General features: G+C 42.6%; 1 protein-coding gene across 2 annotated transcripts in view; it reads right to left on the reverse strand.

Annotated features, from left to right (window-relative positions):
• Positions 1-24,776, reverse strand: part of TICRR (TOPBP1 interacting checkpoint and replication regulator) — a 42,560-nt gene that overhangs the window by 3,427 nt on the left and 14,357 nt on the right. For both annotated transcript variants that reach the window (XM_059371584.1, XM_059371583.1), the window contains exons 7-19: positions 23,871-24,089; positions 20,846-20,997; positions 19,686-19,783; positions 19,030-19,123; positions 18,860-18,939; positions 18,453-18,692; positions 17,875-17,971; positions 16,135-16,189; positions 14,021-14,167; positions 4,640-4,730; positions 3,515-3,576; positions 2,159-2,293; positions 1,413-1,570 (exon numbers count right to left, since the gene is read on the reverse strand). In XM_059371584.1, the coding sequence (XP_059227567.1) occupies positions 1,413-1,570; positions 2,159-2,293; positions 3,515-3,576; positions 4,640-4,730; positions 14,021-14,167; positions 16,135-16,189; positions 17,875-17,971; positions 18,453-18,692; positions 18,860-18,939; positions 19,030-19,123; positions 19,686-19,783; positions 20,846-20,997; positions 23,871-24,089 (1,628 nt within the window). The remainder of the gene's footprint in view (positions 1-1,412; positions 1,571-2,158; positions 2,294-3,514; positions 3,577-4,639; positions 4,731-14,020; positions 14,168-16,134; positions 16,190-17,874; positions 17,972-18,452; positions 18,693-18,859; positions 18,940-19,029; positions 19,124-19,685; positions 19,784-20,845; positions 20,998-23,870; positions 24,090-24,776) is intronic.

Consider the following 24,776-nt stretch of genomic DNA (forward strand, 5'->3'; position numbering starts at 1 on the left):
TTCGTCACGTGCACAGGCCAGCTAAACCAGGCTTTGTCTCTAACGACATATCCCTCCACTGCTCACAGATACCTTTCTCTTCAAGGAGACAGCTCCTTCCGATCTCTGACTTGGTCTCCCTCTGCTGTTCACCTGCGTTCAACATGTGCCCGCCACGCCCCCACTATGTGCCAGGCCCCATGCAGGTGTGGGACGGAGGGTGGAGCGTCGAATATACAGACATAAGGTATAGACAACAGCTCAGGGAGGAGATCTCCCTCCCTCCCTTTCTGCAAAACACAGTGACACACTCCCCACAGGTAGAGATCAGACACCTCTTGTTTCTACAACCTTATCTGATTATCTCAAGGGAATCCTGGTCGACTGGGCATTTCACGTTCAATGAGGCACAGCCAGAGAAAACACGGTGCTGCCAGTGCACAGGCAGGGCCGTGCATGGGACAATGTGGGAGCACAAGAGCGGGCCGGCTGTCCAACCCAGCTCGCAGGAAAGGGGACAGGAACAGGGAGTCAGGTCTTTAAGAATGGGTGTCAGAGGTAGAGGCCGAAGGTGGGGAAGTGGGGAAGAGGGAACTCTTGTGCCTACACTGAACAGCAGCAGCTGCGTGCACTCTGATGTTGTTGGGAAAGTGGATTATTGGTTGGGGGGGGGGGGCGGTGCAATGGCAGCCCACAGAGGCCCATGCTTGTCTGGGGAGTACTGAACCTGGCCCTAGAGATCAGTGGTCTTCAGAAGACCCATCCCCAGAACTTTGTCCTCCCCCTACCTCTAAGCAGTTTATTGGGTTTCCAAACAAATATTTTTTTTAACACGAGAGTTCCATTTTAGGAAAACCTAAAACCCTGCTTGAACAAAGAATGGTAGAGCTTTAAGCGTAGTGTTGCGGTGTGAAAGATCACTCTGGCCTCTGGGGGCAGGATGGACGTGAGAGGGAAAAGGAATGCAGGCAGGAACTGCACAGGAGGGAGAAGAGGGAATGAATTATGAAATTCAGTCTATAAATAAAAGTGGCAGGACGGACTGCTTGGCTCTGTCCCAGAACAGGGAGCAGTCCAGAGTGACTGGATCGGGCAGGCGATGTAAGGGAAACAGAGGACTGACCCCTGTGCATTTCAGAAAGATGTATACGTAGCGTATGATAAAAATGGTGGGTGACCCCAACAGACTGGAGGAGAGCACTTCTATTTTCTCCCCCCGCCCCAGCAACAGCCCCAGCCAGACTGCTGCCTCATGCCCCCACGTACCCAATGATCATTCATCTCGATCAACCCCACCACCCCTAAAGAGCGAGTAGTAGTGACAGATCACCTGCTTACTTGTTCATCCCTGACAGACTCAGTGGGTTTTCTGGGCCATGTCTCTGTTTTCCCCTCAAGACCACACTTTTTTAAACATTGAAGAAATATTATACCTGATAAGCTGTGGGTATCTCAGAGCCTGGTGGGTTTCTTGAAGATCTCTGAATTCGAGCTGAACCCTTCTCTGAGGGACTGACCATCTCGGACAATGCCCCGAAAAGCAGCCTCTTGGGAGAATGAATACTTTGGTTTGGAGAATTTTCTCTTTGGCCTGCAAGTCAAAAACAGTGAGTCTTTCTCAGCTCCTGCCCTCCCGATACTAAGAGAACAGCCAGTCCCTACAAGATGACAGTTTGACAATGTTTTAGAGCAAGTGGGAGTGGGGAGGGATCCCACCTAGTTACGCCAGCAACTACAGTTATGGCTGCCATCTTGAATTTTAATAAGCTGGTGAATGAACTTCAGCTCTTATATGTTAGGCAAGTAAAACTATTTGTAAATATAAAAGCACATGACTGAGATTCCAGACTAATGGATAAAAGCATGAAGGCCAAACCTGTATCACCTTCTAGCTAGGACATCTGAGTGTAGAATGTGAGCACAGGTAGAAATAATGGGTAATTCCTGTTGAATGGATAATTACCCCGTAAGGATAGTGTGGATGACCAGCTGTAATAATCCAGAGAGAGGACACTGTTAACAAAGGTCCTGGATTGTTCATCATCCTGAACCTCTCATGGACATACCTGTTCTACTGCTCTAGCGTCAAGCAAGAAAATGTCGAATTTTGTACTTTTCCCAAAAACACTTCCTGCCAAGTAGGCCTAGACTTCTGAAGGCAGATGAACAAGCATCTTACCTGACTTTTCTTGCTGGAATGAGTGAACTCTTTGCACACTTCGAGACGTTGGCTGAGATCCAGAATAGAAGGAACCAGAATTTGTCCTGCTGAATGACAACTGTTTGATTCGAGGACTTCGTCTCAAGCTTACTTCTGCAAAACCAGAATCCCAGTTAGTATCCAGGGAGAAATGCAAGCTTTGTACGTTTTCCTACGTATGTAATACCACATACAAGATGGAAATTTGACAAAGATGGAGACTTCTGAAGTGTCGTAACAAAGCTACAGAGGGTATGATATATGGCCCCAAATGGTACAAAAAAAACCATTGAGCCACTAGACTGTCACCCTCACAAGTCTCAACTGCCAGCCTTTTAACCACAATGTTGGGTGGGGGGAAAAAAAAGGCTTTGTATAGTGTGACTTTTGTAAATTTTTAAAATTTAAAAATTGCAGTTTTCTTATTTATGTTACATACATTTGTACAGAAATGGCACCTGTAAGAAAATTATTAAAACTAAAATGTAGGGGCGCCTGGGTGGCTCAGTGGGTTAAACCTCTGCCTTCGGCTCAGGTCATGATCTCAGGGTCCTGGGATCGAGTGCCGCATTGGACTCTCTGCTCTGCAGGGAGCCTGCTTCCTCCTCTCTCTCTGCCTGCCTTTTCACCTACTTCTGATCTCTGTCTGTCAAATAAATAAATAAAAGATCTTAAAAAAAAAACAAAACTAAACTAAAATGTTAAACAGTATTTCTAAGTGGTGGGATTACGAAGTGACTGTTAAAATTTTGCTTCTGTTTTCTGATTTTTATACAATAAGCAAATTACTTGAATCATTAAAAAAGGTTTTTTTTTTCTTATCACTTTTTTTTTTTTCTTAAAAATCTTATTTCTAAGTAATCTCTACACCCAACATGGGGCTTGAACTCACAGTCCCGAGATCAAGAGCCACACACTCTGCCCACGGAGCCAGCCAGGTGACCGCACATGCACTTTTAAAATAAACCACAGCTCTTTGTATTACACAGTGGTCGGCCTGTACCCTGAATTCCATTTCTACTGTAGAAAAAGATTTCTCCAGGAGTCCCCTTGGTAAATTCTGTGTAAGAGACCATTTACTAATAAATATTTACTGATCTATACTGTGGACTCAGAGCTGTCACAACATCTGTAAAATATCTTGGGATATGCTAAGCGACAGACAACTCAAGTACAGAAAGGTTTTCACAGAAACTAGTTGAAATGCAACACAGAAGAGGGGCTCCTGGGTAGTTCAGCTGGTTAGGCATCTGACTCTTGATTTCAGCTCGGGTCTTGATCTCAGGGTCGTGAGTTCAAGCCCCGTGTGCGACGCAAAACAAATGGAGGCAATACCGTCTGCTCCTTTTTCTGGGGACTCTTCAACAACTTCAATATCAGGACCAGGGTCAGACGACCTTAAGGAGTAACAAGTGCAAGGGTTATTCAGTATCCCTCGTTATCACTCATGTTCAGTGCACATTAGAGACCCAGCCCCTCACCTCCCACAGAGGAAGGACCACAGGGTTTGATACCGCCAGTGTCGGCATGCTCGCGCACTGCACGGTCCAAAGTAAAATATTTAGGACGCTTTTTTGGAAAGCAGTTTTACAATATATAAAAACTAATTAGAAATATGTATGCCTTCTAACCCACCAATTTCACCTCTTGCAATTCGTCCTACAGATTCTTACACAAGTATGTTAAATCTGTACACAAATAATTCTAGACGAAGCCTTCCTGGGGCTCCCCATTGTTCCTGTGAAGGGCAGCTAAAAACCCAGGACGTTATACATAAAATGAACTATAGACTAAAAGGTAGTGAAAAGAGGCAGACTGGCTGGGGACCTCAAGATCCCAGGAGAGTCAGGACAGTGAGCTCCTGGAGTTACCTTTTTGCTTCATAGCTCCCAGACTGGGTGCTGGGGGGACGGCAGCCCAAATACATCGACAGGTACAAACACTGCCCTTCAAGCCAGTTCTCGCAGCTAAAGAAGCAGGAAAGGGCAGCCTAGCAGGACGAACTTTCAGACACTAACTGCTGTGGAAAACTGTGGCCCAACCACACCCACAGGCCAAGTTGAGATCCTAGACTTCCAGCCTTGCCCAGCAGCCGTGACTCCCTCCATCCAATGATGAGTGGTTTTAAAAATGTTGAATACGTACTTGATAGAAGGCTGCAAAGCGCCTGGGCATGTAAGCGTGCGCGGACACACACACACACACACACACACACACACACACGAACTATGGACACCACAGATAAATCTCAAAATAATTATGCCAAGTGAAAGAAGGAAAAGTACATTCTGTGTGGTTCTCCAGTCCTCAAAGAATTCACAGAGTGCTCAACACTTTGGTTATAAGCAAGACAGTTAAGACGTGAGTCACAGGAGGCTTGTGGAGATGGACAACAAGCCCACAAGACCATTAGCAAGGCCAAGGCAGCGCACAAAGCAGCTGGACAAGGATATTACTCACCTGCCCTTTATTTGTCTATGAAGGAGCCTTCTGGACACTTGCTTATGTACGGGGGTCTCAGCCACACTCCTCGTCAGCAGTCTGTGATAACCTAAGATGTAAACAGCACAAATGTCATTTAACCTTATCAAAAAGCAGCAGCAAGCCCCAGGGGGGCAGTTTGAACTTAGGTATGGCTTACTACTCATGCTGGAGTGGTTTTTGTTTGCACTTAATGGTTTCTGGGCTAATGTCTGACCAACCCCAGGACTCGATTTAACATGGTAACAATAGTTTATCAGCATTACAGACTAAATAATAAGCCAATGTAAAATACTATAAAATTCTTCTCTAATAAACAATCCTGAAAAACAAAGCAAAAACACTTATTAGAGCTAATATATTCACTCATCAGTGGTTCTTATATTTATGATTAAATGAACTAAAGTATACAAAAATGCTGATATGCCACACAGCTTTAAGGTATTTAATAATAAGATCCAGCCAGCTGGCATAAATTTCCACAGTAAAGTATACAACTAAGCTGCTCATGGGAGGTCAAGTTTAAAGGGAGTTAAAAGTGGCTAGGAAGTGGGATGCCTGGGTGGCTCAGTCAGTTGTGCATCTGCCTTTGGCTCAGGTCATGATCCTAGGGTCTTGGGATCAAATCCCATAATGGGCTTCCTGCTCAGGGAGGGAGCCTGCTTCTCCCTCTGCCTGCCCCTCCCCTGCTTATGCGCTCTCCCTGTCTCTTTGACAAATAAAAATCTTAAAAAAAAAAAAAAAAAAAAAAAAAAAAAGATTCTCTCTCTCCCTTAAAAAGAAAAACAGTGACTCAGAAGAGAAAGGATATCAGCTGGAACCATAAGGACCTCTAGAAATAACTCTCCTCCATAAAAGGAATGAGAACACTGGGCAAAAATGGGCAAAATCAGTTTCAGAACACTGGAAATTAACCGGTTTATAACAATCTGTGGAGTATTTATGCAAGAAGAAACACTGAATCCTAGTAACAGCAAGCTTCACAGAATTTTATCTTGCCTGGGTCCTGACCCCCCTCTCCCCTGCCCTGTAGCCTTGAGAACCAACAGTCTGCAACCACACTGCAAACCAACAGCGTGGGGGTCTGTGAATGGGCTGAACAGGACCGAGGCTCTTCCAAAGTACCACTCCCAGCTATCATCATCTGACCTGTCTGGCAGCTTCCTGCAAAACCCCACGCATGAGGGTGGTCTCTGTTGGACCTCGGAACTCCCTCTGTCCAGGGAGCACTGACTGAAACCAATGGGTAGTGACCATAAACGTTACAGCTGCCAGAGGGAGTGGTAACAGCGGGGGCCAACATGCTAACCAGGAGTTTAAAAGGGAACACTGGGGAAGGAGACGTCTACAGGGGCCTTTGCAAAACTCCAATATACTCCTGGGAACCTCAAATTCCATGCAATGTAGGGGCGTGTGTGTGCCCTGGAGAAACCTCTGAGGCCTGAGCTATCAACCGCGACTAACCTCAAGGCCTCCAGCACTCAGCCAGGCGGCTTACGTTTCTCTCTTAGGGTTTGAGCCCAGGCTCCTAGGACCCTCGACAAAGGCTGATAAACTTACTGGTTCCAGGCACTGAAGGAAATCGGTCTTATCACCAGCGAGACCACTAAGCTAACTGAGCAGACGTCAGCGGCCACACAGGACAGAATACAGGCTTTAAAGAATTAGTTCAGGAAAGTCACCCAGCAAACAATGGCACCAACTGTAACAACCAACCCTGGCTGGGAGGGGCAGGTCTGTCAGAACTGCCTTATTATGTCAGTTGTCAATAAAACATGAGACATGCAAGAAGCAAAAGAGAGTTTGGTTCAGGTGCAGGGAAAGAGAAAAACCAGTCAGTGGCAGCAGTCCGTAAGGAATTCCAAACGCTGAATTTGTTAGACCAAGACTCTAAATTAACTGAAATATGTTCAAGGACCTAAAAACACCACATTCAAAGAACCAAAGGGAAGTAGGAGACTGAGGACTTGCCCCAAAGGCAGCATCAATAAAAAGACAGAAATCCTAAAAAAAGAAACAAGCAGAAATTGTAAAGCTGAGAAATGAAAATATTAGAATGCCTTAGCCACAGATATGAGGTAGGAGAAGAGTCAACAAATTTGAAGGTGGCTTAATTTAAATTATCCAGTCTGAGGGGCAGAAAAAGGATAAGAAGAAACTGTCTCAGACACCTTCAAGTGCAACATCCACATAAGAGGAAGCCCAAGAGAAGAGAGAGAAGCACAAAGAACTTCTGAAGAAATATGGGCTGAAAACTTCCCAACTTTGATGAAAGACATTACACATCCATGAACCTCACTAACCCAAGTAGGATAAAGTCAAAGAGAGCCACACTTAACAAATCCTAATCAAACTGTCAGAAGTCAGAGAGGGTCTTGAAAGGAGCCCAAGATCAGGGAATTCCTCAAGTACAAAGGAACCTCTAGAGAGGCTACAGCTGGTTTCTCACCAGAAAGGAAGGACAAAAACACTGTGATGATGTACTCCAGGGGCTGAAAAGACTTCACCAAGAATTCTCTATCCAGCAAAGTTATTGTTCAAAATGAAGGAAATTAGCACATACCCAGATTAAAACAAATTCCCCCCAAAAAACACAACAGAGAATTTTTAAGTAGAAGAACTGCCCCACTAGAGGGAGTCTTTTAGACTGAAAGGGCACTCAAGGGGAGAGGAATCTGTGGGAAGAATTAGCACCAAGGAAGGAACTACATAAAAAAATAATATAATGCACAACACAAAAGCATTTTTTGTTTGTAACTGTTTTTCTCCTAGGAGTTAAAAGATAAAGCAATAATTATAAATTGGTGTCGATGGGGAGCCTGGGTGGCTCAGTCCAGTAAGGTGTCCAACTCTGGATTGCGGCTCGGGTCTCAATCCCAGGGTCCTGAGTTTGAGCCCTGTGTTGGGACACCACACTGGGTTGTGGGGCCTACTTTAAAAAAATAAATACAAATGAAAAATAAATTGGTGTTGATGGGCATACAACGTACAAAGATGTAATGTGTATAACAGTATAGCACGAAGGAGGGAGTAGGAAACAGAACTGAATTTATAGGAGCAAAGTCTTAGAATGCTACTGAAATCAAACTGGTATTAATCTGAATGAGGCCGTTATAGGATATTAATCATAATCGGGAAATAGGGGTGATGTTCCACAAACTAGTGCCATAGAAGCTCTTGGGGTTGGTCTCTCCACCAAAAACAACTAGTAAGCTGGGGGGAGATATGATCAGAAGCAAGTATTTTGGAACCATGGAACCCAACTGGCCACTTGTAACAATAAGGGAAATGCTTTATATGAAAGGGAGATGCTGATTTTCGGGAAGGGAATGCCATGCACGGAGAGCTATGATCTCCTTTCCTCAGCCCTGCTGCAGTGGTGGGGAGAGGCCCACATTCTGGGAGCAGCTGGCTGGTGGTAGAGCAGACAGACAGTGGGGACTCTGTCCTCCAAACTTGGGGTTGTGTGCTTTGTGGACTCCTGAGTGCAGACAACTGCCTTGGTTTTCGACCTCTCAGGATGCAACAGCTTTCCCTCAATGCACCCTAGGAAGACTTTTTTTTTTTAAGATTTTATTTATTTATTTGACAGAGATCACAAACAGGCAGAGAGACAGGCAGAGAGAGAGGGGGAAGCAGGCTCCCCGATGAGCAGAGAACCTGATGTGGGGCTCAATGCCAGACCTTGGGATCATAACTTGAGCAGAAAGCAGAGGCTTTAACCCACTGAGCCACCTAGGTGCCCCTACCCTGGGAAGATTTTTAAGATTTTTATTTATTTTGAGAGAGAGAGAGAGAAAGAACGTATGCAAGTGAGAGAGAGACACTCAAGTGGATTTCACGTGGAGCACAGAGGCCGACTCAGGGCTCCATCTCACAACCCTGAGATCATGACCTGAGCTGAAATCAAGAGTTGGACATTTAGCCAGCCAAGCTACCCAGGCACCTCATCCCTGGGAAGATTTAAAGAGACAAGAATACCTTTTTGTTTTTCCCTTTTTGGAGTCAGACATTTAAGGAAATCTTTGTCCGGTCACTGATTAACCACAGATAGAAACTTTCGTGACCACACACAACATGGAATAATATATGCCTTACAAAAAGTTTGGAAAACAGACAGAGCTGATGCCCTCAATATGTCAAAAAAAAAAAAAAAAAAAACAACAAACCAACTGTTAAGGACATCAAATCAAGTTTGCTTTCTTCTTTTCTTAAAGATTTTATGTATTTATTTGTCAAAGAGAGAGACACACGCAGAGAGAGCACAGGCAGGGGGAGAGGCAGGCAGAGGGAGAAGCAGGCTCCCTGCTGAGCAAGGAGCCAATGAGGGACTCGATCCCAGGGTCCTGGGATCATGGCCTGAGCTGATGGCAGATGCTTAACCAACTGAGCCAACCAGGCATCCCCAAATCAAGTTTTCTAAATATGCTAATGAGCTCAAGAAAATAATGAAGAAGTAAATGAAATCAGGAAAACAATGTATGACAAAATGAAAATATCAATAAAGTGATAAAAATTATTAAAAGAGGGATGTCTGGGTGGCTCAGGTCAGAGTCCACCCAGAGTCCTAGGATCAATTTCCATATCGGGTTCCTTGTTCAGCAGGGAGCCTGCTGCTCCCCCTGGCTTATGCTCTTTACTCTCTGACAAATAAATAAAATCTTCTTAAAAAAATTATTAAAAGAAACCAAATCTGAAACTATTCCAAAAAATAAAACAGGAAGAAAATTCCTAAATTTATTCAACAAGGCCAGCATTATCCTGATACTAAAACCAAAGACACTACAGAAAACTACAGGCCAGTATGGCCTGACTCGATGAGCATAGAGACAAAAATCCTCAACAAAATATTAGCAAACTGAATCCAGGAATATATTAAAAAAATATTCACCACAATCAAGTTGGATTTATTCCAAAGAAGCAAGGGTGATTCAATATTTGCTAATCAATGTGATCTATCACAGAAACAAGAGAAAACACAAACCAAATGATCCTCCCAAGAGATACAGAAAAAGCATTTGACAAACTACAGCATCCACTTATAATAAAAACTCTCAGCAAAATAGGTTTAGAGGGAACATACCTCAAGGTAGTAAAGCCATAGATGAAAAGTCCCCACAGCTAACCTCATACTCAATGGTGAGAAACAGAGCTTTTCCCCAAGATCAAGAGTGTCTACTCTCAACTGCTTTTAGTCAACACAGCGCTGGAAGTCCTAGCTGCAGCAGTCAGACAAGACATAAAAGGCATCCAAATTGGTAAGGAAGAAGTACGACTGTGACTATTGGCAGATGACACAATACCATATAGAGAAAACCCTAAATATTCCATCAAAAAGCTACTAGAACTGATAAATAAATTCAGTAAAGTTGCAAGACATTAGTATGCAGAAAAGTTACTTTTTTTTTTTTTTTTTTTTAAGAGGCAGGCAGAGAGGCAGGTAGAAAGAGAGGGGGAAGCAGGCTCCCTGCCCAGCAGAGAGCCCAATGTGGGGCTCGATGCCAGGACCCTGGGATCATGACCTGAGCCAAAGGCAGAGGCTTTAACCCATTGAGCCACCCAGGCGCCCCAGAAATGTTACATTTCTACAAACGAGTAATGAAGTAGCAGAAAGAAAAAGAAAACAGGAGCACCTCGGGGGTTCAGTCAGTTAAGCCTCTGCCTTTGGCTCAAGTCCTGATCCCAGGGTCCTGGGATCAAGCCCTGCTTTGGGCTCCCAGCTCAGCGAGGAGCCTGCTTTTCCCTTTCCCTCTGCCCCTGCTCGTGGGCTCTCTCTCTCACTCAATCTCCCAAATAAATAAATAAAATCTTATAAAGTATAAAAAATTAGAAAAAAAAAATCCCATTTGTAATTCTACCAAAAAGAATAAAATACCCAGGAATAAATTTAACCAAGGAGGTAAAAGACATGTATGATGAGTACTATAAAACACTGATGAAAAAAAATAGAAGATGGCACAAATAATTGGAAAGCTATATCACGCTCATGTATTGGAAGATTTAATATTGTTAAAATGTCCATACCATCCAAAGCAACCTACACATTCAATACAATCTCTATCAAAATACCAACAGCATTTTTCACAGACCTAGAACAAATAATATTAAAATTTGTATGAAACCACGAAAGACCCCAATTAGCCAGAACAATCTTCTCAATTTCCAGATTTCAAGAGCTACTACAAAGCTGTAGTAATCAAAACAGTATCGTACTAGCACAAAAACAGACTTAGATCAATAGAACACAACAGAAAGTCCAGAAATAAACCACCCTTATATGACCAATCTACAACATAGGAGGTAAGAATATGCAATGGCAAAAAGACAGTAACTTCAGCAAATGGTGCTGAGAAAACTGAACAGCTACATGTGGAAGAATGAAACTGAACCACTTTCTTACACCATACACAAAAATAAAATGGATTAGAGACCTAAATGTGAGACCTGAAACCATAAAAATCCTAGAAGAGAGCACAGGCAATAACTTCTTCGACACCAGCCTTAGCAACTTCTTTTTTAAATATGTCTCCTCAGACAAGGAAAACGAAAGCAAACAAATTGCTGGACTACACCAAAATATAAAAAATCTCTGCACAGCATAGGAAACCAACGAAACGACCTACTGAGTGGGAGAAGATATTTGTAAATGACATATCCCATCAGGGGTTACTATCCAAAATAAGAACTTGGGCAAGTCAACGCCAAAAAATAATCCAATTAAATGGGCAGGAGACCTAAAACAGACATTGCTCCAAGGAACATCCAGATGGCCAAGAGACACCTGAAAAGATGTTCAACACCACTTATCATCAGGGAAATGAAAATAAAAACTACAATGGGCTATCACATCACAGCTGTCAGAATGGCTAAAATCAAGAAACAAGTGTTGGCGAGGATATGGATAAAAGGGTAGCCCGGGCACTGTTGGTGGAATACAGGCTGATGCAACCACTGGGGTAAACAGTATGATGGTGCCTTAAAAAATTCAAGAATAGAATGATCATACAGGGACGCCTGGGTGGCTCAGTTGGTTAAGCGGCTGCCTTCGGCTCAGGTCATGATCCCAGCGTCCTGGGATCGAGTCCCACATCGGGCTCCTTGCTTGGCGGGGAGCCTGCTTCTCCCTCTGCCTCTGCCTGCCACTCTGTCTGCCTGTGCTTGCTCTCGCTTCTCTCTCTATGACAAATAAATAAATAAAATCTTTAAAAAAAAAAAAAAAAAAAGAATGATCATACAATTCAGTAATTCCACTACTGAGTATTTACCCAAAGAAAATGAAACCACTAATTCAAAAAGATACAAGCACCCCTGTGTTTACTCCAGCTTTACAGAGAGCCAAGATGTGGAAGCCATCCAAGTGTCCACTGACAGATGGAAATAACTGTGGTATATATGCAATAGAGTATTACTCAATCATAAAAAAAGAATAAGATCTTGGTATCTGTGAGGACATCAATGGTCCTGGAGGGCATTTTGCTAAATGAAGTTAAGTCAGAGAAAGACAAATACCATATGGTTTCATTTACATGTTGAATCTAAAAAACCAAAACAAAAACTCCAGACTCTTAAATACATGGAACTGGTGGTTTGCCTGAGGGGAGGTAGGTGAGGGATGGGTGAAATAGATAAAGGAAACTAATTTTCTTTCTTTTTTTCCCCAAAGATTTTATTTATTTATTTGACAGAGAGAGACACAGCAAGAGAGGGAACACAAGCAGAGAGAGGGAGAAGCAGGCTTCCCACTGAGCAGAGAGCCCGATGTGGCGCTCGATCCCAGGACCCCAGGATCATGACCTGAGCTGCAGACAGACGCTTAATGACTGAGCCACCCAGGAACCCTGGGAATTAATTTTCAATTATAAAATAAATAGATCAGGGCACCTGGGTGGCTCAGTGGGTCGAGCCTCTGCCTTCCGCTCACGTCATGATCTCAGGGTCCTGGGATCGAGCCCCACATTGGGCTCTTTGCTTGTCAGGGAGCCTGCTTCCCCCTCTCTCTCTGTCTGCCTCTCTGCCTGCTTGTGATCTCTCTCTCTCTGTCAAATAAATAAATAAAATCTTAAAAAATAAAAAATAAAATAAATAAATCAAACAAATGAATAGTAATGCACTCCACTGAGCAAAAGCTGAATGCACATTATTCTCAAGCGTACACAGACCATTTTCCATTAACAGAACAAATGGTAGAGCATAAAATGAGTCTCAGTAAACAAGATTAAAATACAAGGTTTGTTTTCCAGCCACAATGGAACGAAATTAAAAATTAACAACAACAGGGCCGTCTGGGTCGCACAGTGTGTTAAGCCTCTGCCTTCGGCTCGGGTCATGATCCCATGGTCCTGGGATCGAGCCCCGCATCAGGCTCTCTGCTCAGCAGGGAGACTGCTTCCTTCCCTCTCTCTGTCTGCCTCTCTGCCTACTTGTGATTTCTGTCTGTCAAATAAATAAATAAAATCTTAAAAAAAAAAATTAACAACAGCAGGAAATTTGGGAAACTCACAAGTACAGGGAGGTTAACACATTCTTAAATAACCAATGGGTCAAAGAAGAAATCACAAGAGAAATCAGAAAATATTTTGAGATAATGAAAACAAAATACACCCAGACTTAGAGGATACAGTTAAAGCAGTGCTTTGAAGGGAATTTGCACCTGTAACGCTTATATTAAAAAAAAAAGGAAGATCTCAAATCAGTAGCCTAAACTTAAGCTTAAAAGCTCAAAAAGATCAAACTAACACCAAAGCAAATAGAAGGAAGGAAATGATAAAGACTGCATAGGAAACCAATGAAATCAAGAATTAAAAACAACATTTAAAAAAATCAATTAAAACTAAAAGTTAGTTCTTTGAAAAGATCATTAAATTGACAAACCTATAACTAGACTGACCAAGAAGAGAAAAAACCCAGCCTCCCACTGGGAAAGTCAGGGGAAAGGGAGTGACTGCTAATGGAATGTGGTTTCTTTCTAGAGTGATTAAAAATGATCCGCAATTCATGATGATGGTTGCATAACTTTGGGACTCTAACCAACACAGGTGAATCATATTTAATTACTAAAAGAACAAAAAAAGCAAAAAGTAAAACAAACAAACAAAAACATCCAAAAGAACTGAAAACAACTGGTCACTATCCTTCCTTTCTTTTTCATTGGGTTTGTAAACTAGATGTTTGTTTGTGGGGTGGACTGGGCAGACACCAGGATTAAGTCTTCATGCAGGCTTGGAGGGAGAGAGACCCCAAGGGGAAGACTGATGGTAACCACAGAGAGGAAAACAGAAGATCAGTGAGCTTCTCCAAGAGTTGGGAGGCTGCTTTGGATACAAGAGCCCCCTTTCTCTTGGCTACCCTAAAATATAGTACCTTTGGTCCTTTTGCCATTGTCAAGTTTACACTCCAGACCTTCCACTGCAGACACGGAGTGGCTTCTAGGCAACCCTCGCTTTGCCGATCTCTTTGAAGGAGAAATCAATTCCTGGTTGAAGAGGTTTCTTCGAACTTTGGTCACTTCTGAAAGCATCAAAAAAAAAAAAAAAAAAAAAAAAAGAAAGAAAAGAAAAGCAACATTTACTAATAGATTTCCTTAAATATTATACTCACATGATACAAACTATTACCCTTACAAATTCAGTTTATTTATTTATTTGTTCATTTGTCAGAGATAGCACAAGCAGGGCAAGCAGCAGGTGCAGGGAGAGGCAGGCTCCCAGCTGAGCAGAGAGCCTGATGTGGGACTGGATCCCAGGACCTTGGGATCATGACCTGAGCCCAAGGCAGAGGCTTAATCAACTGAGCCACCCAGGCGCCCCACAAATTCCATTTAAATCCAACTTTTCAGAAACATAAGTAAGGCCCACATCACTTGAGGCCGTCCTCATTGTAAAATGGACACAATCCTTAAGAGGTTGGCTAATGTAGATCAGAGTCCTTTTACTAAATACCATTACTATGATGATTTTCCTCACTTTTGACTACTTTGTATTCTGCTCAGCTCTAAGGAGAGGAACTGTTCCTTTCAATTCCACAAATCTCATTCTTCCTCTTATATTTTACATATTTGCTGGGCTATGCTCTTCCTGACTCCAGGGCATGAGAACTGTGTGACCATTCAGACTCAAAGTTAGGAGAAACAGGGATGCCTGGGTGGCTCAGTTGGTTGGACGACTGCCTTCAGCTCAGGTCATGATCCCGGAGTCCCGGGATCGAGTCCCACATAGGGCTCCCAGTTCCACGGGGAGTCTGCTTCTCTCTCTGACCTTCTCCTCGCTCATGTTCTCTCTCACTCTCTCTCTCTCAAATAAATAAATAAAATCTTATAAAAAAAAAAAAAATTTAGGAGAAACAGCTCCTAACAAAGCTAGCAGGACGTCTTCTACTAGTCTGAAGCAAGATGTCCCAGAGGCGGCTACTCAAAAACTCACGAAGGATAAACTCCTCTTAGAGCAGGTCATTTAAATACAAACCAGGGGCACCTGGGTGGCTCAGTGGGTTAAACCTCCGCCTTTGGCTCAGGTCATGATCTCAGGGTCCTGGGATCGAGCCCCATATTCGGGCTCTCTGCTCAGCGGGTAGCCTGCTTCCCCTCTAGCTCTCTGCCTGCCTCTGTGCCTACTTGTGATCTCTGTCAGATTTAAAAAACAAACAAACAAAAATCTTTTAAATAAATAAAATAAAAAAATAAATACAAACCAAATTAACCCTGACCCACAAGCTGGGAGGAGCCCTGATATTTACCACCCACTGGTGACCGACATTACTGTTAAGGACACCAAAAACACCCAAGTTTCAAAAAAAATACCTGAAATGGATTTAGGACCTGACAGCCAAGTTTGATTTGTTCCTTTGTTTTCCTGAGGTTTTAAAAGTTTAATAGTGACAGAAAGCTTCGAAGAATAACATATTACACATAGACTCAACACTAAAATTCATCAGCCATCAAAATTTGATTTTCTCCCTGCACCTCTCTATGTTTACACAATTTTTTCCCTCACCGAAGTTGCACAGTAAGGTGAGGACATCCCAACCCGTTAGTTCCCTGCACTTCGGTGCACATCAAGGACAGGGCACCCGGCATACTATCCATCTTCCCATGTCTCTCGTGGTCTCAGCAATACCCCTTACCACACCCCCCACACCGGCCCATGAAAGTTACGATGGAAGCAGGGATCACGTGGTGCACTCGGTGGTCACGTCAAGTGCTTTCACCCAAACCAGTTTATCACCGCTTCTTTTCTTTCTTGTGGCTTTCACAGTAATGGTGTATTTAAGAAAGATTTCCGACCAGCGATTTTGCAGAATGCAGTGTTTTGAGACCATGTGAATATCTTATTCTCCTAGCATCGGACATTTGGACGTATTTCATTAAGCAACAATTACACAAAATTCTCATTTACAACTGTATGCAGCTGCTAATATACATGCCATTAAGCTGGGTTCGTCATGTTAGTGAAGAAATGCATTGCAAGAGCCCGGCGTACCTTGTACTGGATCTTTCAGCGGAAGTGGAGGCTGCTGAAGAGGACAAGAGCTCTCCTGGAAGAGGAAGAAACCAACGTTCATTTAAAAGAATAAAAATTCCACGTGAAATCCTCTGACCCTTGCAGTTCCACTTGTAGGAATACTTATAAAATGCACAAAAACAGATATAGGTTCTAAGGACACAGAAGCCTGCATTATAATACAAAATAAGAAACATCCTCAGTATCCATAGTGAGGGGTGCCTGGCTGGCTCAGTAGGTTAAGCTTCTGCCTTCGGCTCAGGTCATGATCCCAGGGTCCTGGGATCGAGTCCCGCATCGGGCTCCCTGCCCAGCTGGAAGCCTGATTCTTCCTCTGCCTCTGCCTCCTCCTCCCCTGCTTGTGTCCAATCTCTCTGACAAATAAATAAATAAAACTTTAAAAAAATATATCCATAGAGTGAAACAAATTTTGATACATCTATCCAAAGCAGACATGAAAACATCAGAAAGACCTCTAGAAATAGAGAAGGAAGGAAGGCCTATCTGTAGGTACACAGAAACAAGTCAATGATGGGGAAAAAGAAAAAAACAAACAGAACGAGTACAACAGGTTTGTACAACTGTTTGTAATGTGTATGTGTGTGTGTAACAGATAATGAAGACATCTTTGATGTGTGCTATTGGTATATATAGAAAAGGGCCTAGAACAGACAAAACAGTCATCAAGGATTCCTTCTGAAGAATGAATGGAGGAAGGGGCAACTGAGTGGCTCAGTCGATGAGCACCAGACCCTTGATTTCGGCTCAAGCCACTTTCTGAGGGTTTTGAGATTCTCAGGGTTGTGAGATTGGGCCCCTGCGGCAGGCTCCACGCTCAGCGGAATCTGCTCAAGATTCTCCCTCACCTGCTCTTCTCTCCCTGCCCAAAATAAGTAAAATCTTAAATTAAAAAAAATAATAATGGAGAAGAGACACTTAAGGGTAAAGCCATATAAACCAGAGGAGGACTACACACTTTAGGACTTCACTGATCTATTCACTACTCAATAGTCTAAAAATCTAGATGCATCTAAACAACAGAATTGTTTTTAAAGCTTTTCTTTCCAATTATGCCAATATATTTTTTTAAAAAATGAACTACCACATACAGCCTGACTTAAGGAGTCCTAGAAGGAGTGCAAATCATTGTAACATCTAGAGAGAAAGGAGGTCTGACACCTTTGTTGCCATCCACTTCTGGATTTTCTATGATTTCTGATCCGGATTCCAAGGTACACAAGATTTGCATCTTTTTTCAAGGCATACTAAGGATGTGAAAACACCACTAACTTTTTTTTTTTTTAATAATTTTTTAAAAGATTTTTATTTATTTACTTGACAGAGATTACAAGTAGGCAGAGAGGCAGGCAGAGAGAGAGGAAGGGAAGCAGGCTCCTCGCCGAGCAGGGAGCCTGATGCGGGGCTCAATCCCAGGACCCTGGGATCATGACCTGAGCTGAAGGCAGAGGCTTTAACCCACTGAGCCACCCAGGCCCCCCAAGGGTAAAATGGTTTATCTTTAACAACTCTGTAGTTCTTCAGTTGTTAGATTCCAGTTGAATACTCATTTATAAAACCCTCTCGTTTTATTTCTGTATCCCCCAGGGTCCCACTCCCTCAAAGTAGAGGCACTCCCCTTCAAGCTTATTTATTGTATCAACTCGTGCTAGAAGGAACGGATCTGGTGGCACTATCTCCTGTCCCTTGGAAAAAACTTACATTTTTTGTAGCTCTCTTGGACACTTTGGGGATCTCAATTTGTCGAAGATTCTGGGAAACCTCTGCAATGCTTTTATGTCTTATTAATGCGTTTTTCCTTTTAAAAATAGAAACAAACAGGCATTACACATTGAACAGAGGTTATGAGTAAACTAGAAAAGAATCAGAGTTGAAAATAATACACTAATTAATAAAAGTCAGTTATCTTGCCATTGGTTTGAATTTGCAGCAAAACACAGCAACCTCACAATTTCCAAAAGTTAACTACTATTAGTCCAACTAGTTACGAACAATAGGGAGCATCAAGGAAAACAAAGTCACCAAAGCCGGAAGCTTATCTCAGCTCCTGGAGACCCTACGTGGACAAACAAGGGCACTGTGGACTACATCATCAATCCTGCATATTCGCTGGATAAAATACAGGACGCCAGATGCTGCACGTTAGGAAGGCCTATAGATGGCTTCTGGGATTCAGACAGAAGGACAACTAGTAATTCAACAAATTCTACACCAAGACAACTGCCCTCTGTCCGACCTACAACAAAGCACGTAATTCCTTCAACTCCTTGAGCTCCTACCTTCTTTTCTTAGCTGATCTGGTGCGAAGCTCTTCTAGCTGGTCAGACTCAGTGCCACCACACACTGACCTATGAGCACTTGATGGAAGAGGCTCAGAGAGAAGGGGTGATATGTTTTCTTGTGTCACGGAGTCATCACTGAAAAAATCTAGAGGAAGGACACCAGCCAGCTTCTGAGGAATCATAAACCCCAGGCTGTCATAAAGATTTCCAAGTGTCTTCGGGATGGAGTCAATATACCTGTGGAAGAGATTGGTTAACTGTGCGACGATCACCATTCCGCCCTCTCTGTTCCACCCCGCATCCAGCAGGACACACAGTCCTTAGAATTCCGTAATTCTCACATAATACCAACCACATGCAGTTCCTGGTAAGACAGTTCTAAAGTTAGTAGTCATCAAACTCACAATCCCAAGATTTCCTCGAGAAACTTTGCTAGGTATGCCGAATCCTCAGTCAAACACACCGTGCGCAGCAAGCCTGTCACCTGAAGAACATAACCGAAAATGACCACGTGCCTCCTGCAGGGAAGTGGAGTGGAGAGCTCATCTCCGGCGGTGCTGGGCTATATACTTGCCTCCTTCACCACCTGCTCCATCTCTGCGGTGCTTTCGTGGATGGACGGGCACTGCAGACACAGCTCCAAACGAAGAAACACCTGAAGCTGGCACCTTGACAGAATGAAATACTTGAGTCAGGGGCGCCTGGGTGGCTCAGTGGGTTAAGCCTCTACCTTCGGCTCAGGTCATGATCTCAGGGTCCTGGGATCAAGCCCCGCATCGGGCTCTCTGCTCAGCAGGGAGCCTGCTTTGCCCTTTTCTCTGCCTACTTGTGATCTCTCTCTGTCTATCAAATAAATAAATTAAAAAAAAAAGAAATGCTTGGGTCATATCCATCCTGAGTGCCATTTAACTACATGCTCCCTCCTTAAGCAAAGATCCATTTACAGAAGAACTGACAACTGAAAAGGAGAAGAGACATTGCTTTTAAATAGGGTAGCTCAGACTGCACATCACAACATCGTGGAGAATCAGCCTCTAGGAGAAAGTGGCAATCTAGTTTGTATTTATTTATCAATCAGTCAATCAATCCATTTTAAGTGGATCCAAGCAAATCTTGGAGCTGTTCTGGAGTGATATAAATAAATAAATAAATAAATAAATAAATAACACCCCTCCCCCCACACACACATACATACATATATAAAGTAAATATATCAAGGTAATAACTTACTCTCTGACTTTATCTTCATCCAATTTTTCCCCTAGATTCTGTCGAAGACTTTTGCTAGTTTTTAAGAGGCTATTTTTCACTTGATCCACGCAGTTCATCTGAAAAAACAAAATCATTACATAGGAGACTACTGAGTTATATATTATTTCTAATTTATTTCACAGCTGATTAATGTCCTAAGAAGGGAAGTACATTCCCTTACAAATTGCCCCCTTATTTCATTTGAATGAAAAACAGTGAAATGAATGTGCGGGGTGCCTGGTGGCTCAGTCAGTTGAGTGTCATCTTGGTTTCAGCTTAAGTCATGATCAAGTGCGATCAAGCCCCCCATTGGACTCTGCACTTGATGCAATCTCCTTGAGATTCCCTCTTTCCCTCTGCTTACATGTTCTATTTTAAATAAAGTCTTAAAAAAAGAATGTTCTTTCTCCTTATCTTCAAAAGGAACATGGTAAAGTATTTGAGAGCAAGGGAACATGGATACAAGCCTGCATATCTGACCTTTAAAAAAAAAAAAAAGATTCCTTAGGGGTGGAGGGGTACCTGGCTGGCTCAGTCAGTATAGCATCTAACTCTTGATCTCAGGGTTATGAGCTCAAGCACCACGTTGGGCGTGGAGCCTACAATCAATCAATCAAATTAAATACATACACACATACATACATATATAAATAAGGACCATAAGCAACTCCTGTCCACTTGAGAGGAGCCTGGCTTTTACCACTAACCATGAATAAAGACAATGACAGCATGGTCTAAACCAGTGACTGGCAACACTCCCTGCGCATAAGAATCATCTAGCAAGCTTTTTATAAGTACATATACCCAGGAACAAGCCTCAGTTGGCCTTGAGGAAGCCAGGCATCAGCATTTTTTAAAAAACGTTCCGGGTGAATCTGGGTAAGAACCACCAGCTTAATTCATGCAGCTCAGGACAGAGATTTCATTAGAAAAGAAGTACGTGTAATTTCCACTACCCTCACTTGGCCTATTTCCTGAGTTTCTGCCTTACCAGTTCACCATGTCCACCTTCCAAGGTCTGGAATTACGTTCACCCCTTTGCTTATCTTACCTGTGAATCACACACCACGGAACAGTCATTTCCCAACACATATGGCCAAACCTGCCAATAAGAATCCAACCACCCCATACTCTCTTACTTCTAATTCCTTGGTGCCTTTGGATTTTAGGAATGCTTTAATGGTTGAGATCATATTCTGAGCGCATGAATGCAACGTCTTTTCTCCTGTGGCCACAGTCTTTTGGTAATTTTCATGTATGTAAGACAGGAGCTCCTCTTCTGTTTTAAAATCTATGAAAAAAAAATCAAATTTATCATCACATTTAGCTGAAGTCATTGTATTAAGTCAGTGGTCAACTGGGAATTTTTGCCTCCCAGGGGACATGTGACTGTGTTTGGGTTGCCAGCCTGGTGGGGATCTAGTGGGCAGAGGCCAGGGATGCTGCTAAAAATCCTACAGCACAAAGGACAGCCCCTACAAGAGATTATCCCACCCAAAATGTCAATAGTGTGGAGGATTAGAAACTGCAGAGATGGTTATTTTAAGGCTTTGCAAGTCAAATGTGCATGTTATAAATTTAAGGATAACCATTATGGGAAAAGAAAAAAAAAAAACTATAGGGGTGCCTGGCTGGCTCAGTCAGTGGAGCATGGAACTCTAGATCTCAGGGTTGTGAGTTCGAGCCCCACGTTGGGTGTAGAGACTACTTAAAAATAAAATCTTAAAAAAGCAAAACAGGGGCACCTGGGTAGCTCAGTTGTTAAGCTCAGGTCATGATCCTGGCTGGAGTCCTGGGATTGAACCCCACATCAGGCTCCCTGCTGAGCAGGGAGCCCGCTTCTCCCTCTCCCACTCCCCCTGCTTGTGTTCCCCTTTCTGTCTCTTCTTTCTCTGTCAAATAAATAAAATCTAAAAAAACCCCAAAAAACAAAAAAGCAAAACCAAACAAAACTATGTAACCTCAAAACTTTGCAGAAAGGAAAAAGAGGAATAAACAGAACTTGATTAATCTCAAAGTCTGCTAGCAAGGAAAAAATAAAAACTATAGAAAGCACAAAATAAGACACTAAAAAACCTCGAAGCTTATCAGTAATTATAAACATTTATTTTACAAATGTGCTTGCTCAGTAAAAGAAACTATCAGATTGGATTAAAAAATTCCCTCACATTACAGATGTCAGAAAATATTTAGAATTAAGTATCAATGAAAACAGAATATGACAAACTTGTATAATGCAGTTAAACTTAAAGGAAAATTCATAGACTTAAATAATCCCTTAAAGAAAAAAAAATAGGGGCACCTGGGTGGCTCAGTCAGTTAACTGTCTGCTTTTGGCTCTGGTCCTGGGATCAAGCCCCATATTGGGCTCCCCGCTCAGCAGGAAGCGTTTTCTCCCTCTGCCCTTCACCCTGTTCATGTTCATGCTCTCTCTCTGCACCCCCGACAATAAATAAAATCTTTTATAAATAAATAAATAAATAAATAAATAAATACATACATACATACATACATACAAGCCAGGGGCGCCTGGGTGGCTCAGTGGGTTAAGCCTCTGCCTCTGGCTTAGGTCATGATCTCTGGGTCCTGGGATCGAACCTGCTTCCCCCTCTCTCTCTGCCTGCTGCTCTGCCTACTTGTGATCTCTTTCTCTTTGTGTCAAATAAATAAATAAAATCTTTAAAAAATAATAATAATAAAATAAAATAAAAACCAATCAGCTAAGGGTCCAACACAAGAAATAACATGAGAGTAAACCCCAAAAGTAGAGGCAATAAGAAAGATAGGAACAAAAATGAATAGGAAGAAAAAAAAAAAGAAATGAGAGATCAACTGAAACAAAACAATGATTCTCTGAAAAACCAAATCCAGAAACCTATAGTAAGTGTGAGCCATTTTAAACGGAAGAAAGCATGAAAAAGCAACATTAGAATGAAAAAATCTAGAGCAGAAATTTAAAACACTAGGAAGAGGTAAGGTTGAAGTTCATTTTCTCCATAAATATACCCATTTGTTCCCATACCATTTGTTGAAAAGATTATCCTTTGCCCACTGAATTACTGGGACACCTTTGTCAAAAAGCTGTGTGCCACTGTCGGGCAGGTCTATCTCTGCTCAGAATCTAGTCTAGAAACTGTTAATAGCACATGGTCTTGAATGCTGTTAATTTTGCTCTCTCTTGAATGAAACATCCACATTCTTGAATACTTTTACTAGCTCATTAAAGACATTCTGTCTCATTCAGACTGATGATCATCTATGAATCTAACATGCCACAGGCCCAAAAACAAAACAAAAAACAAAAAACAAACAAACAAAAAAAAACACCCTTCAAGGAGCAGAATTTATTTATTTATTTCAGAATACTCAAAAGAAATCAAAGGTGACATCATGCAGTTATTGCCCAAAGTCCCTAAGCTATCTTTACAGCTCTACCACAGGACTGGCTCTAAATGTGCCCTGAGAAGGAGAAACCTACTGCAATTCTATCCCTTCTTTAGAAAAGAAAGAAAGAATGGCAAAATTAGTATTACTGGACGAAATTCTTCTGCCCAACTCTGAAAGACCTCAATACCCTAGATCGCTCCCAAAGCTTTCCCCTTCCCTTTCTTCCTCCATGCAGAAAGCTTCTTTAACCACTTGTCGTATGGCTGTGCCATAGCCCTTCTTGTGACTTTGCTTAGGCCATTCCCCCATCTAGCATGCCCTCTCTTACTGTGCTGCCATCTCAACTATGCTCGCCCCTCAGCATCCAGCCTGGGCTCCTCCTGGCTCCCAAGAAGCCTCCTCAGCCTATTCTGGCCCAAGGCTGCCCTCCCTGTTCTCCGCTCCTCACATGTCTTTAGTTCCCTGATGAGCAAGTCCTTCCTGTTGGAGATTCCTGGCTCTCTTGTGTATTAGGCTGCCTCAGTTCATTGTGTATTTTATATATGTGTGTGTGCGCATCTGCATATATGAACTATTATCATCTTTGTGGTTGCATCATAATCTGAGACCAGGACATGATCTTCTTTTTATTGTGTTCCCCATAACACACTTTGAGGAATGCAGCCGATGTCTGATAAATGTTCTTTAATTGAGGGATAGAATTAAGAATAAGAATCTGAGGGTATTAAAGAGTCAACCTGGCCTTAGACACCAAAAGGCTATGGAACTGAGGAATACCTTTAGGCTTAGAGCTTCGTAGTGTCCTTCCTCGGTTTTCCCATTTATCTGCTGTCCTCCCACTGGCTGCCCTTGGGACGCTCTTCTCCCCGGCCGCCTCTGGACCACTGTCGGGACACAGTTTCTGCGCCTTCACGTTCAGCCTCGCCACGTTCAGCATCTTCAGGGAGCGGCACATGGTGCTCATCTTCCGCCGCACGGGAGTCCGAGGGACCCCTCCTTCCAAGACAACAGCGTGCAGAGAAAAGGAAAATAGCTTTCACTTCTGGCAATTTAGGAACCACTTTAAGATGAAGCATTCTGTGAGAGTAGAAAGCATAGCCCATTGGTGGTTCGTGCATCTCTCTGCCTCCAGCCCAGAGTAGAGAGAGAGCTCTTCTTTAAACTGAAGTTTAGGAATGAAACATCGCAAAAAATTGGCCTTTTTAGAAAGGCCAATGCCAGACCCATTTGGTGTTCCCCGATGGTCAGAGTTGCGACGTAACTCTCCTGAAAGCTACTCTCTCCCACTTTTTGGTACAGTAACTTGTTCCTGACAACTTATTCTAAGGAAGGCACTCCAAGAATAAACCATCTGCATCATGTACACTCTAGTATTTATAATGATGAAAACTGAAAATCTCTTGGACAACGTAAGATTTTTGTAAATTTTGTGAAATGATGAGGCAGAATAGTAACTGAAAAGGCAAGGAAGCAGATAGGTATTTATAAGCAGCACACAAAGCTGGATTTGGAGTTCTGTCGTAACTAAGAATGGAAACGGTTTATTAAGAAAGTAGGATTGTGGGCGATTTTTAAACATCACTTTTGTAATTAATGTCATCTTTTTCAAATTTGGAATAGAAGAACCTGTCCTTCTCTCATTCAGTTACCATTTCAACCTCATTTTAGGGAAAGTTAATCTTT

The sequence above is a fragment of the Mustela nigripes genome, chromosome 13, assembly GCF_022355385.1.
Source record: "Mustela nigripes isolate SB6536 chromosome 13, MUSNIG.SB6536, whole genome shotgun sequence".
Classification (NCBI taxonomy): domain Eukaryota; kingdom Metazoa; phylum Chordata; class Mammalia; order Carnivora; family Mustelidae; genus Mustela; species Mustela nigripes.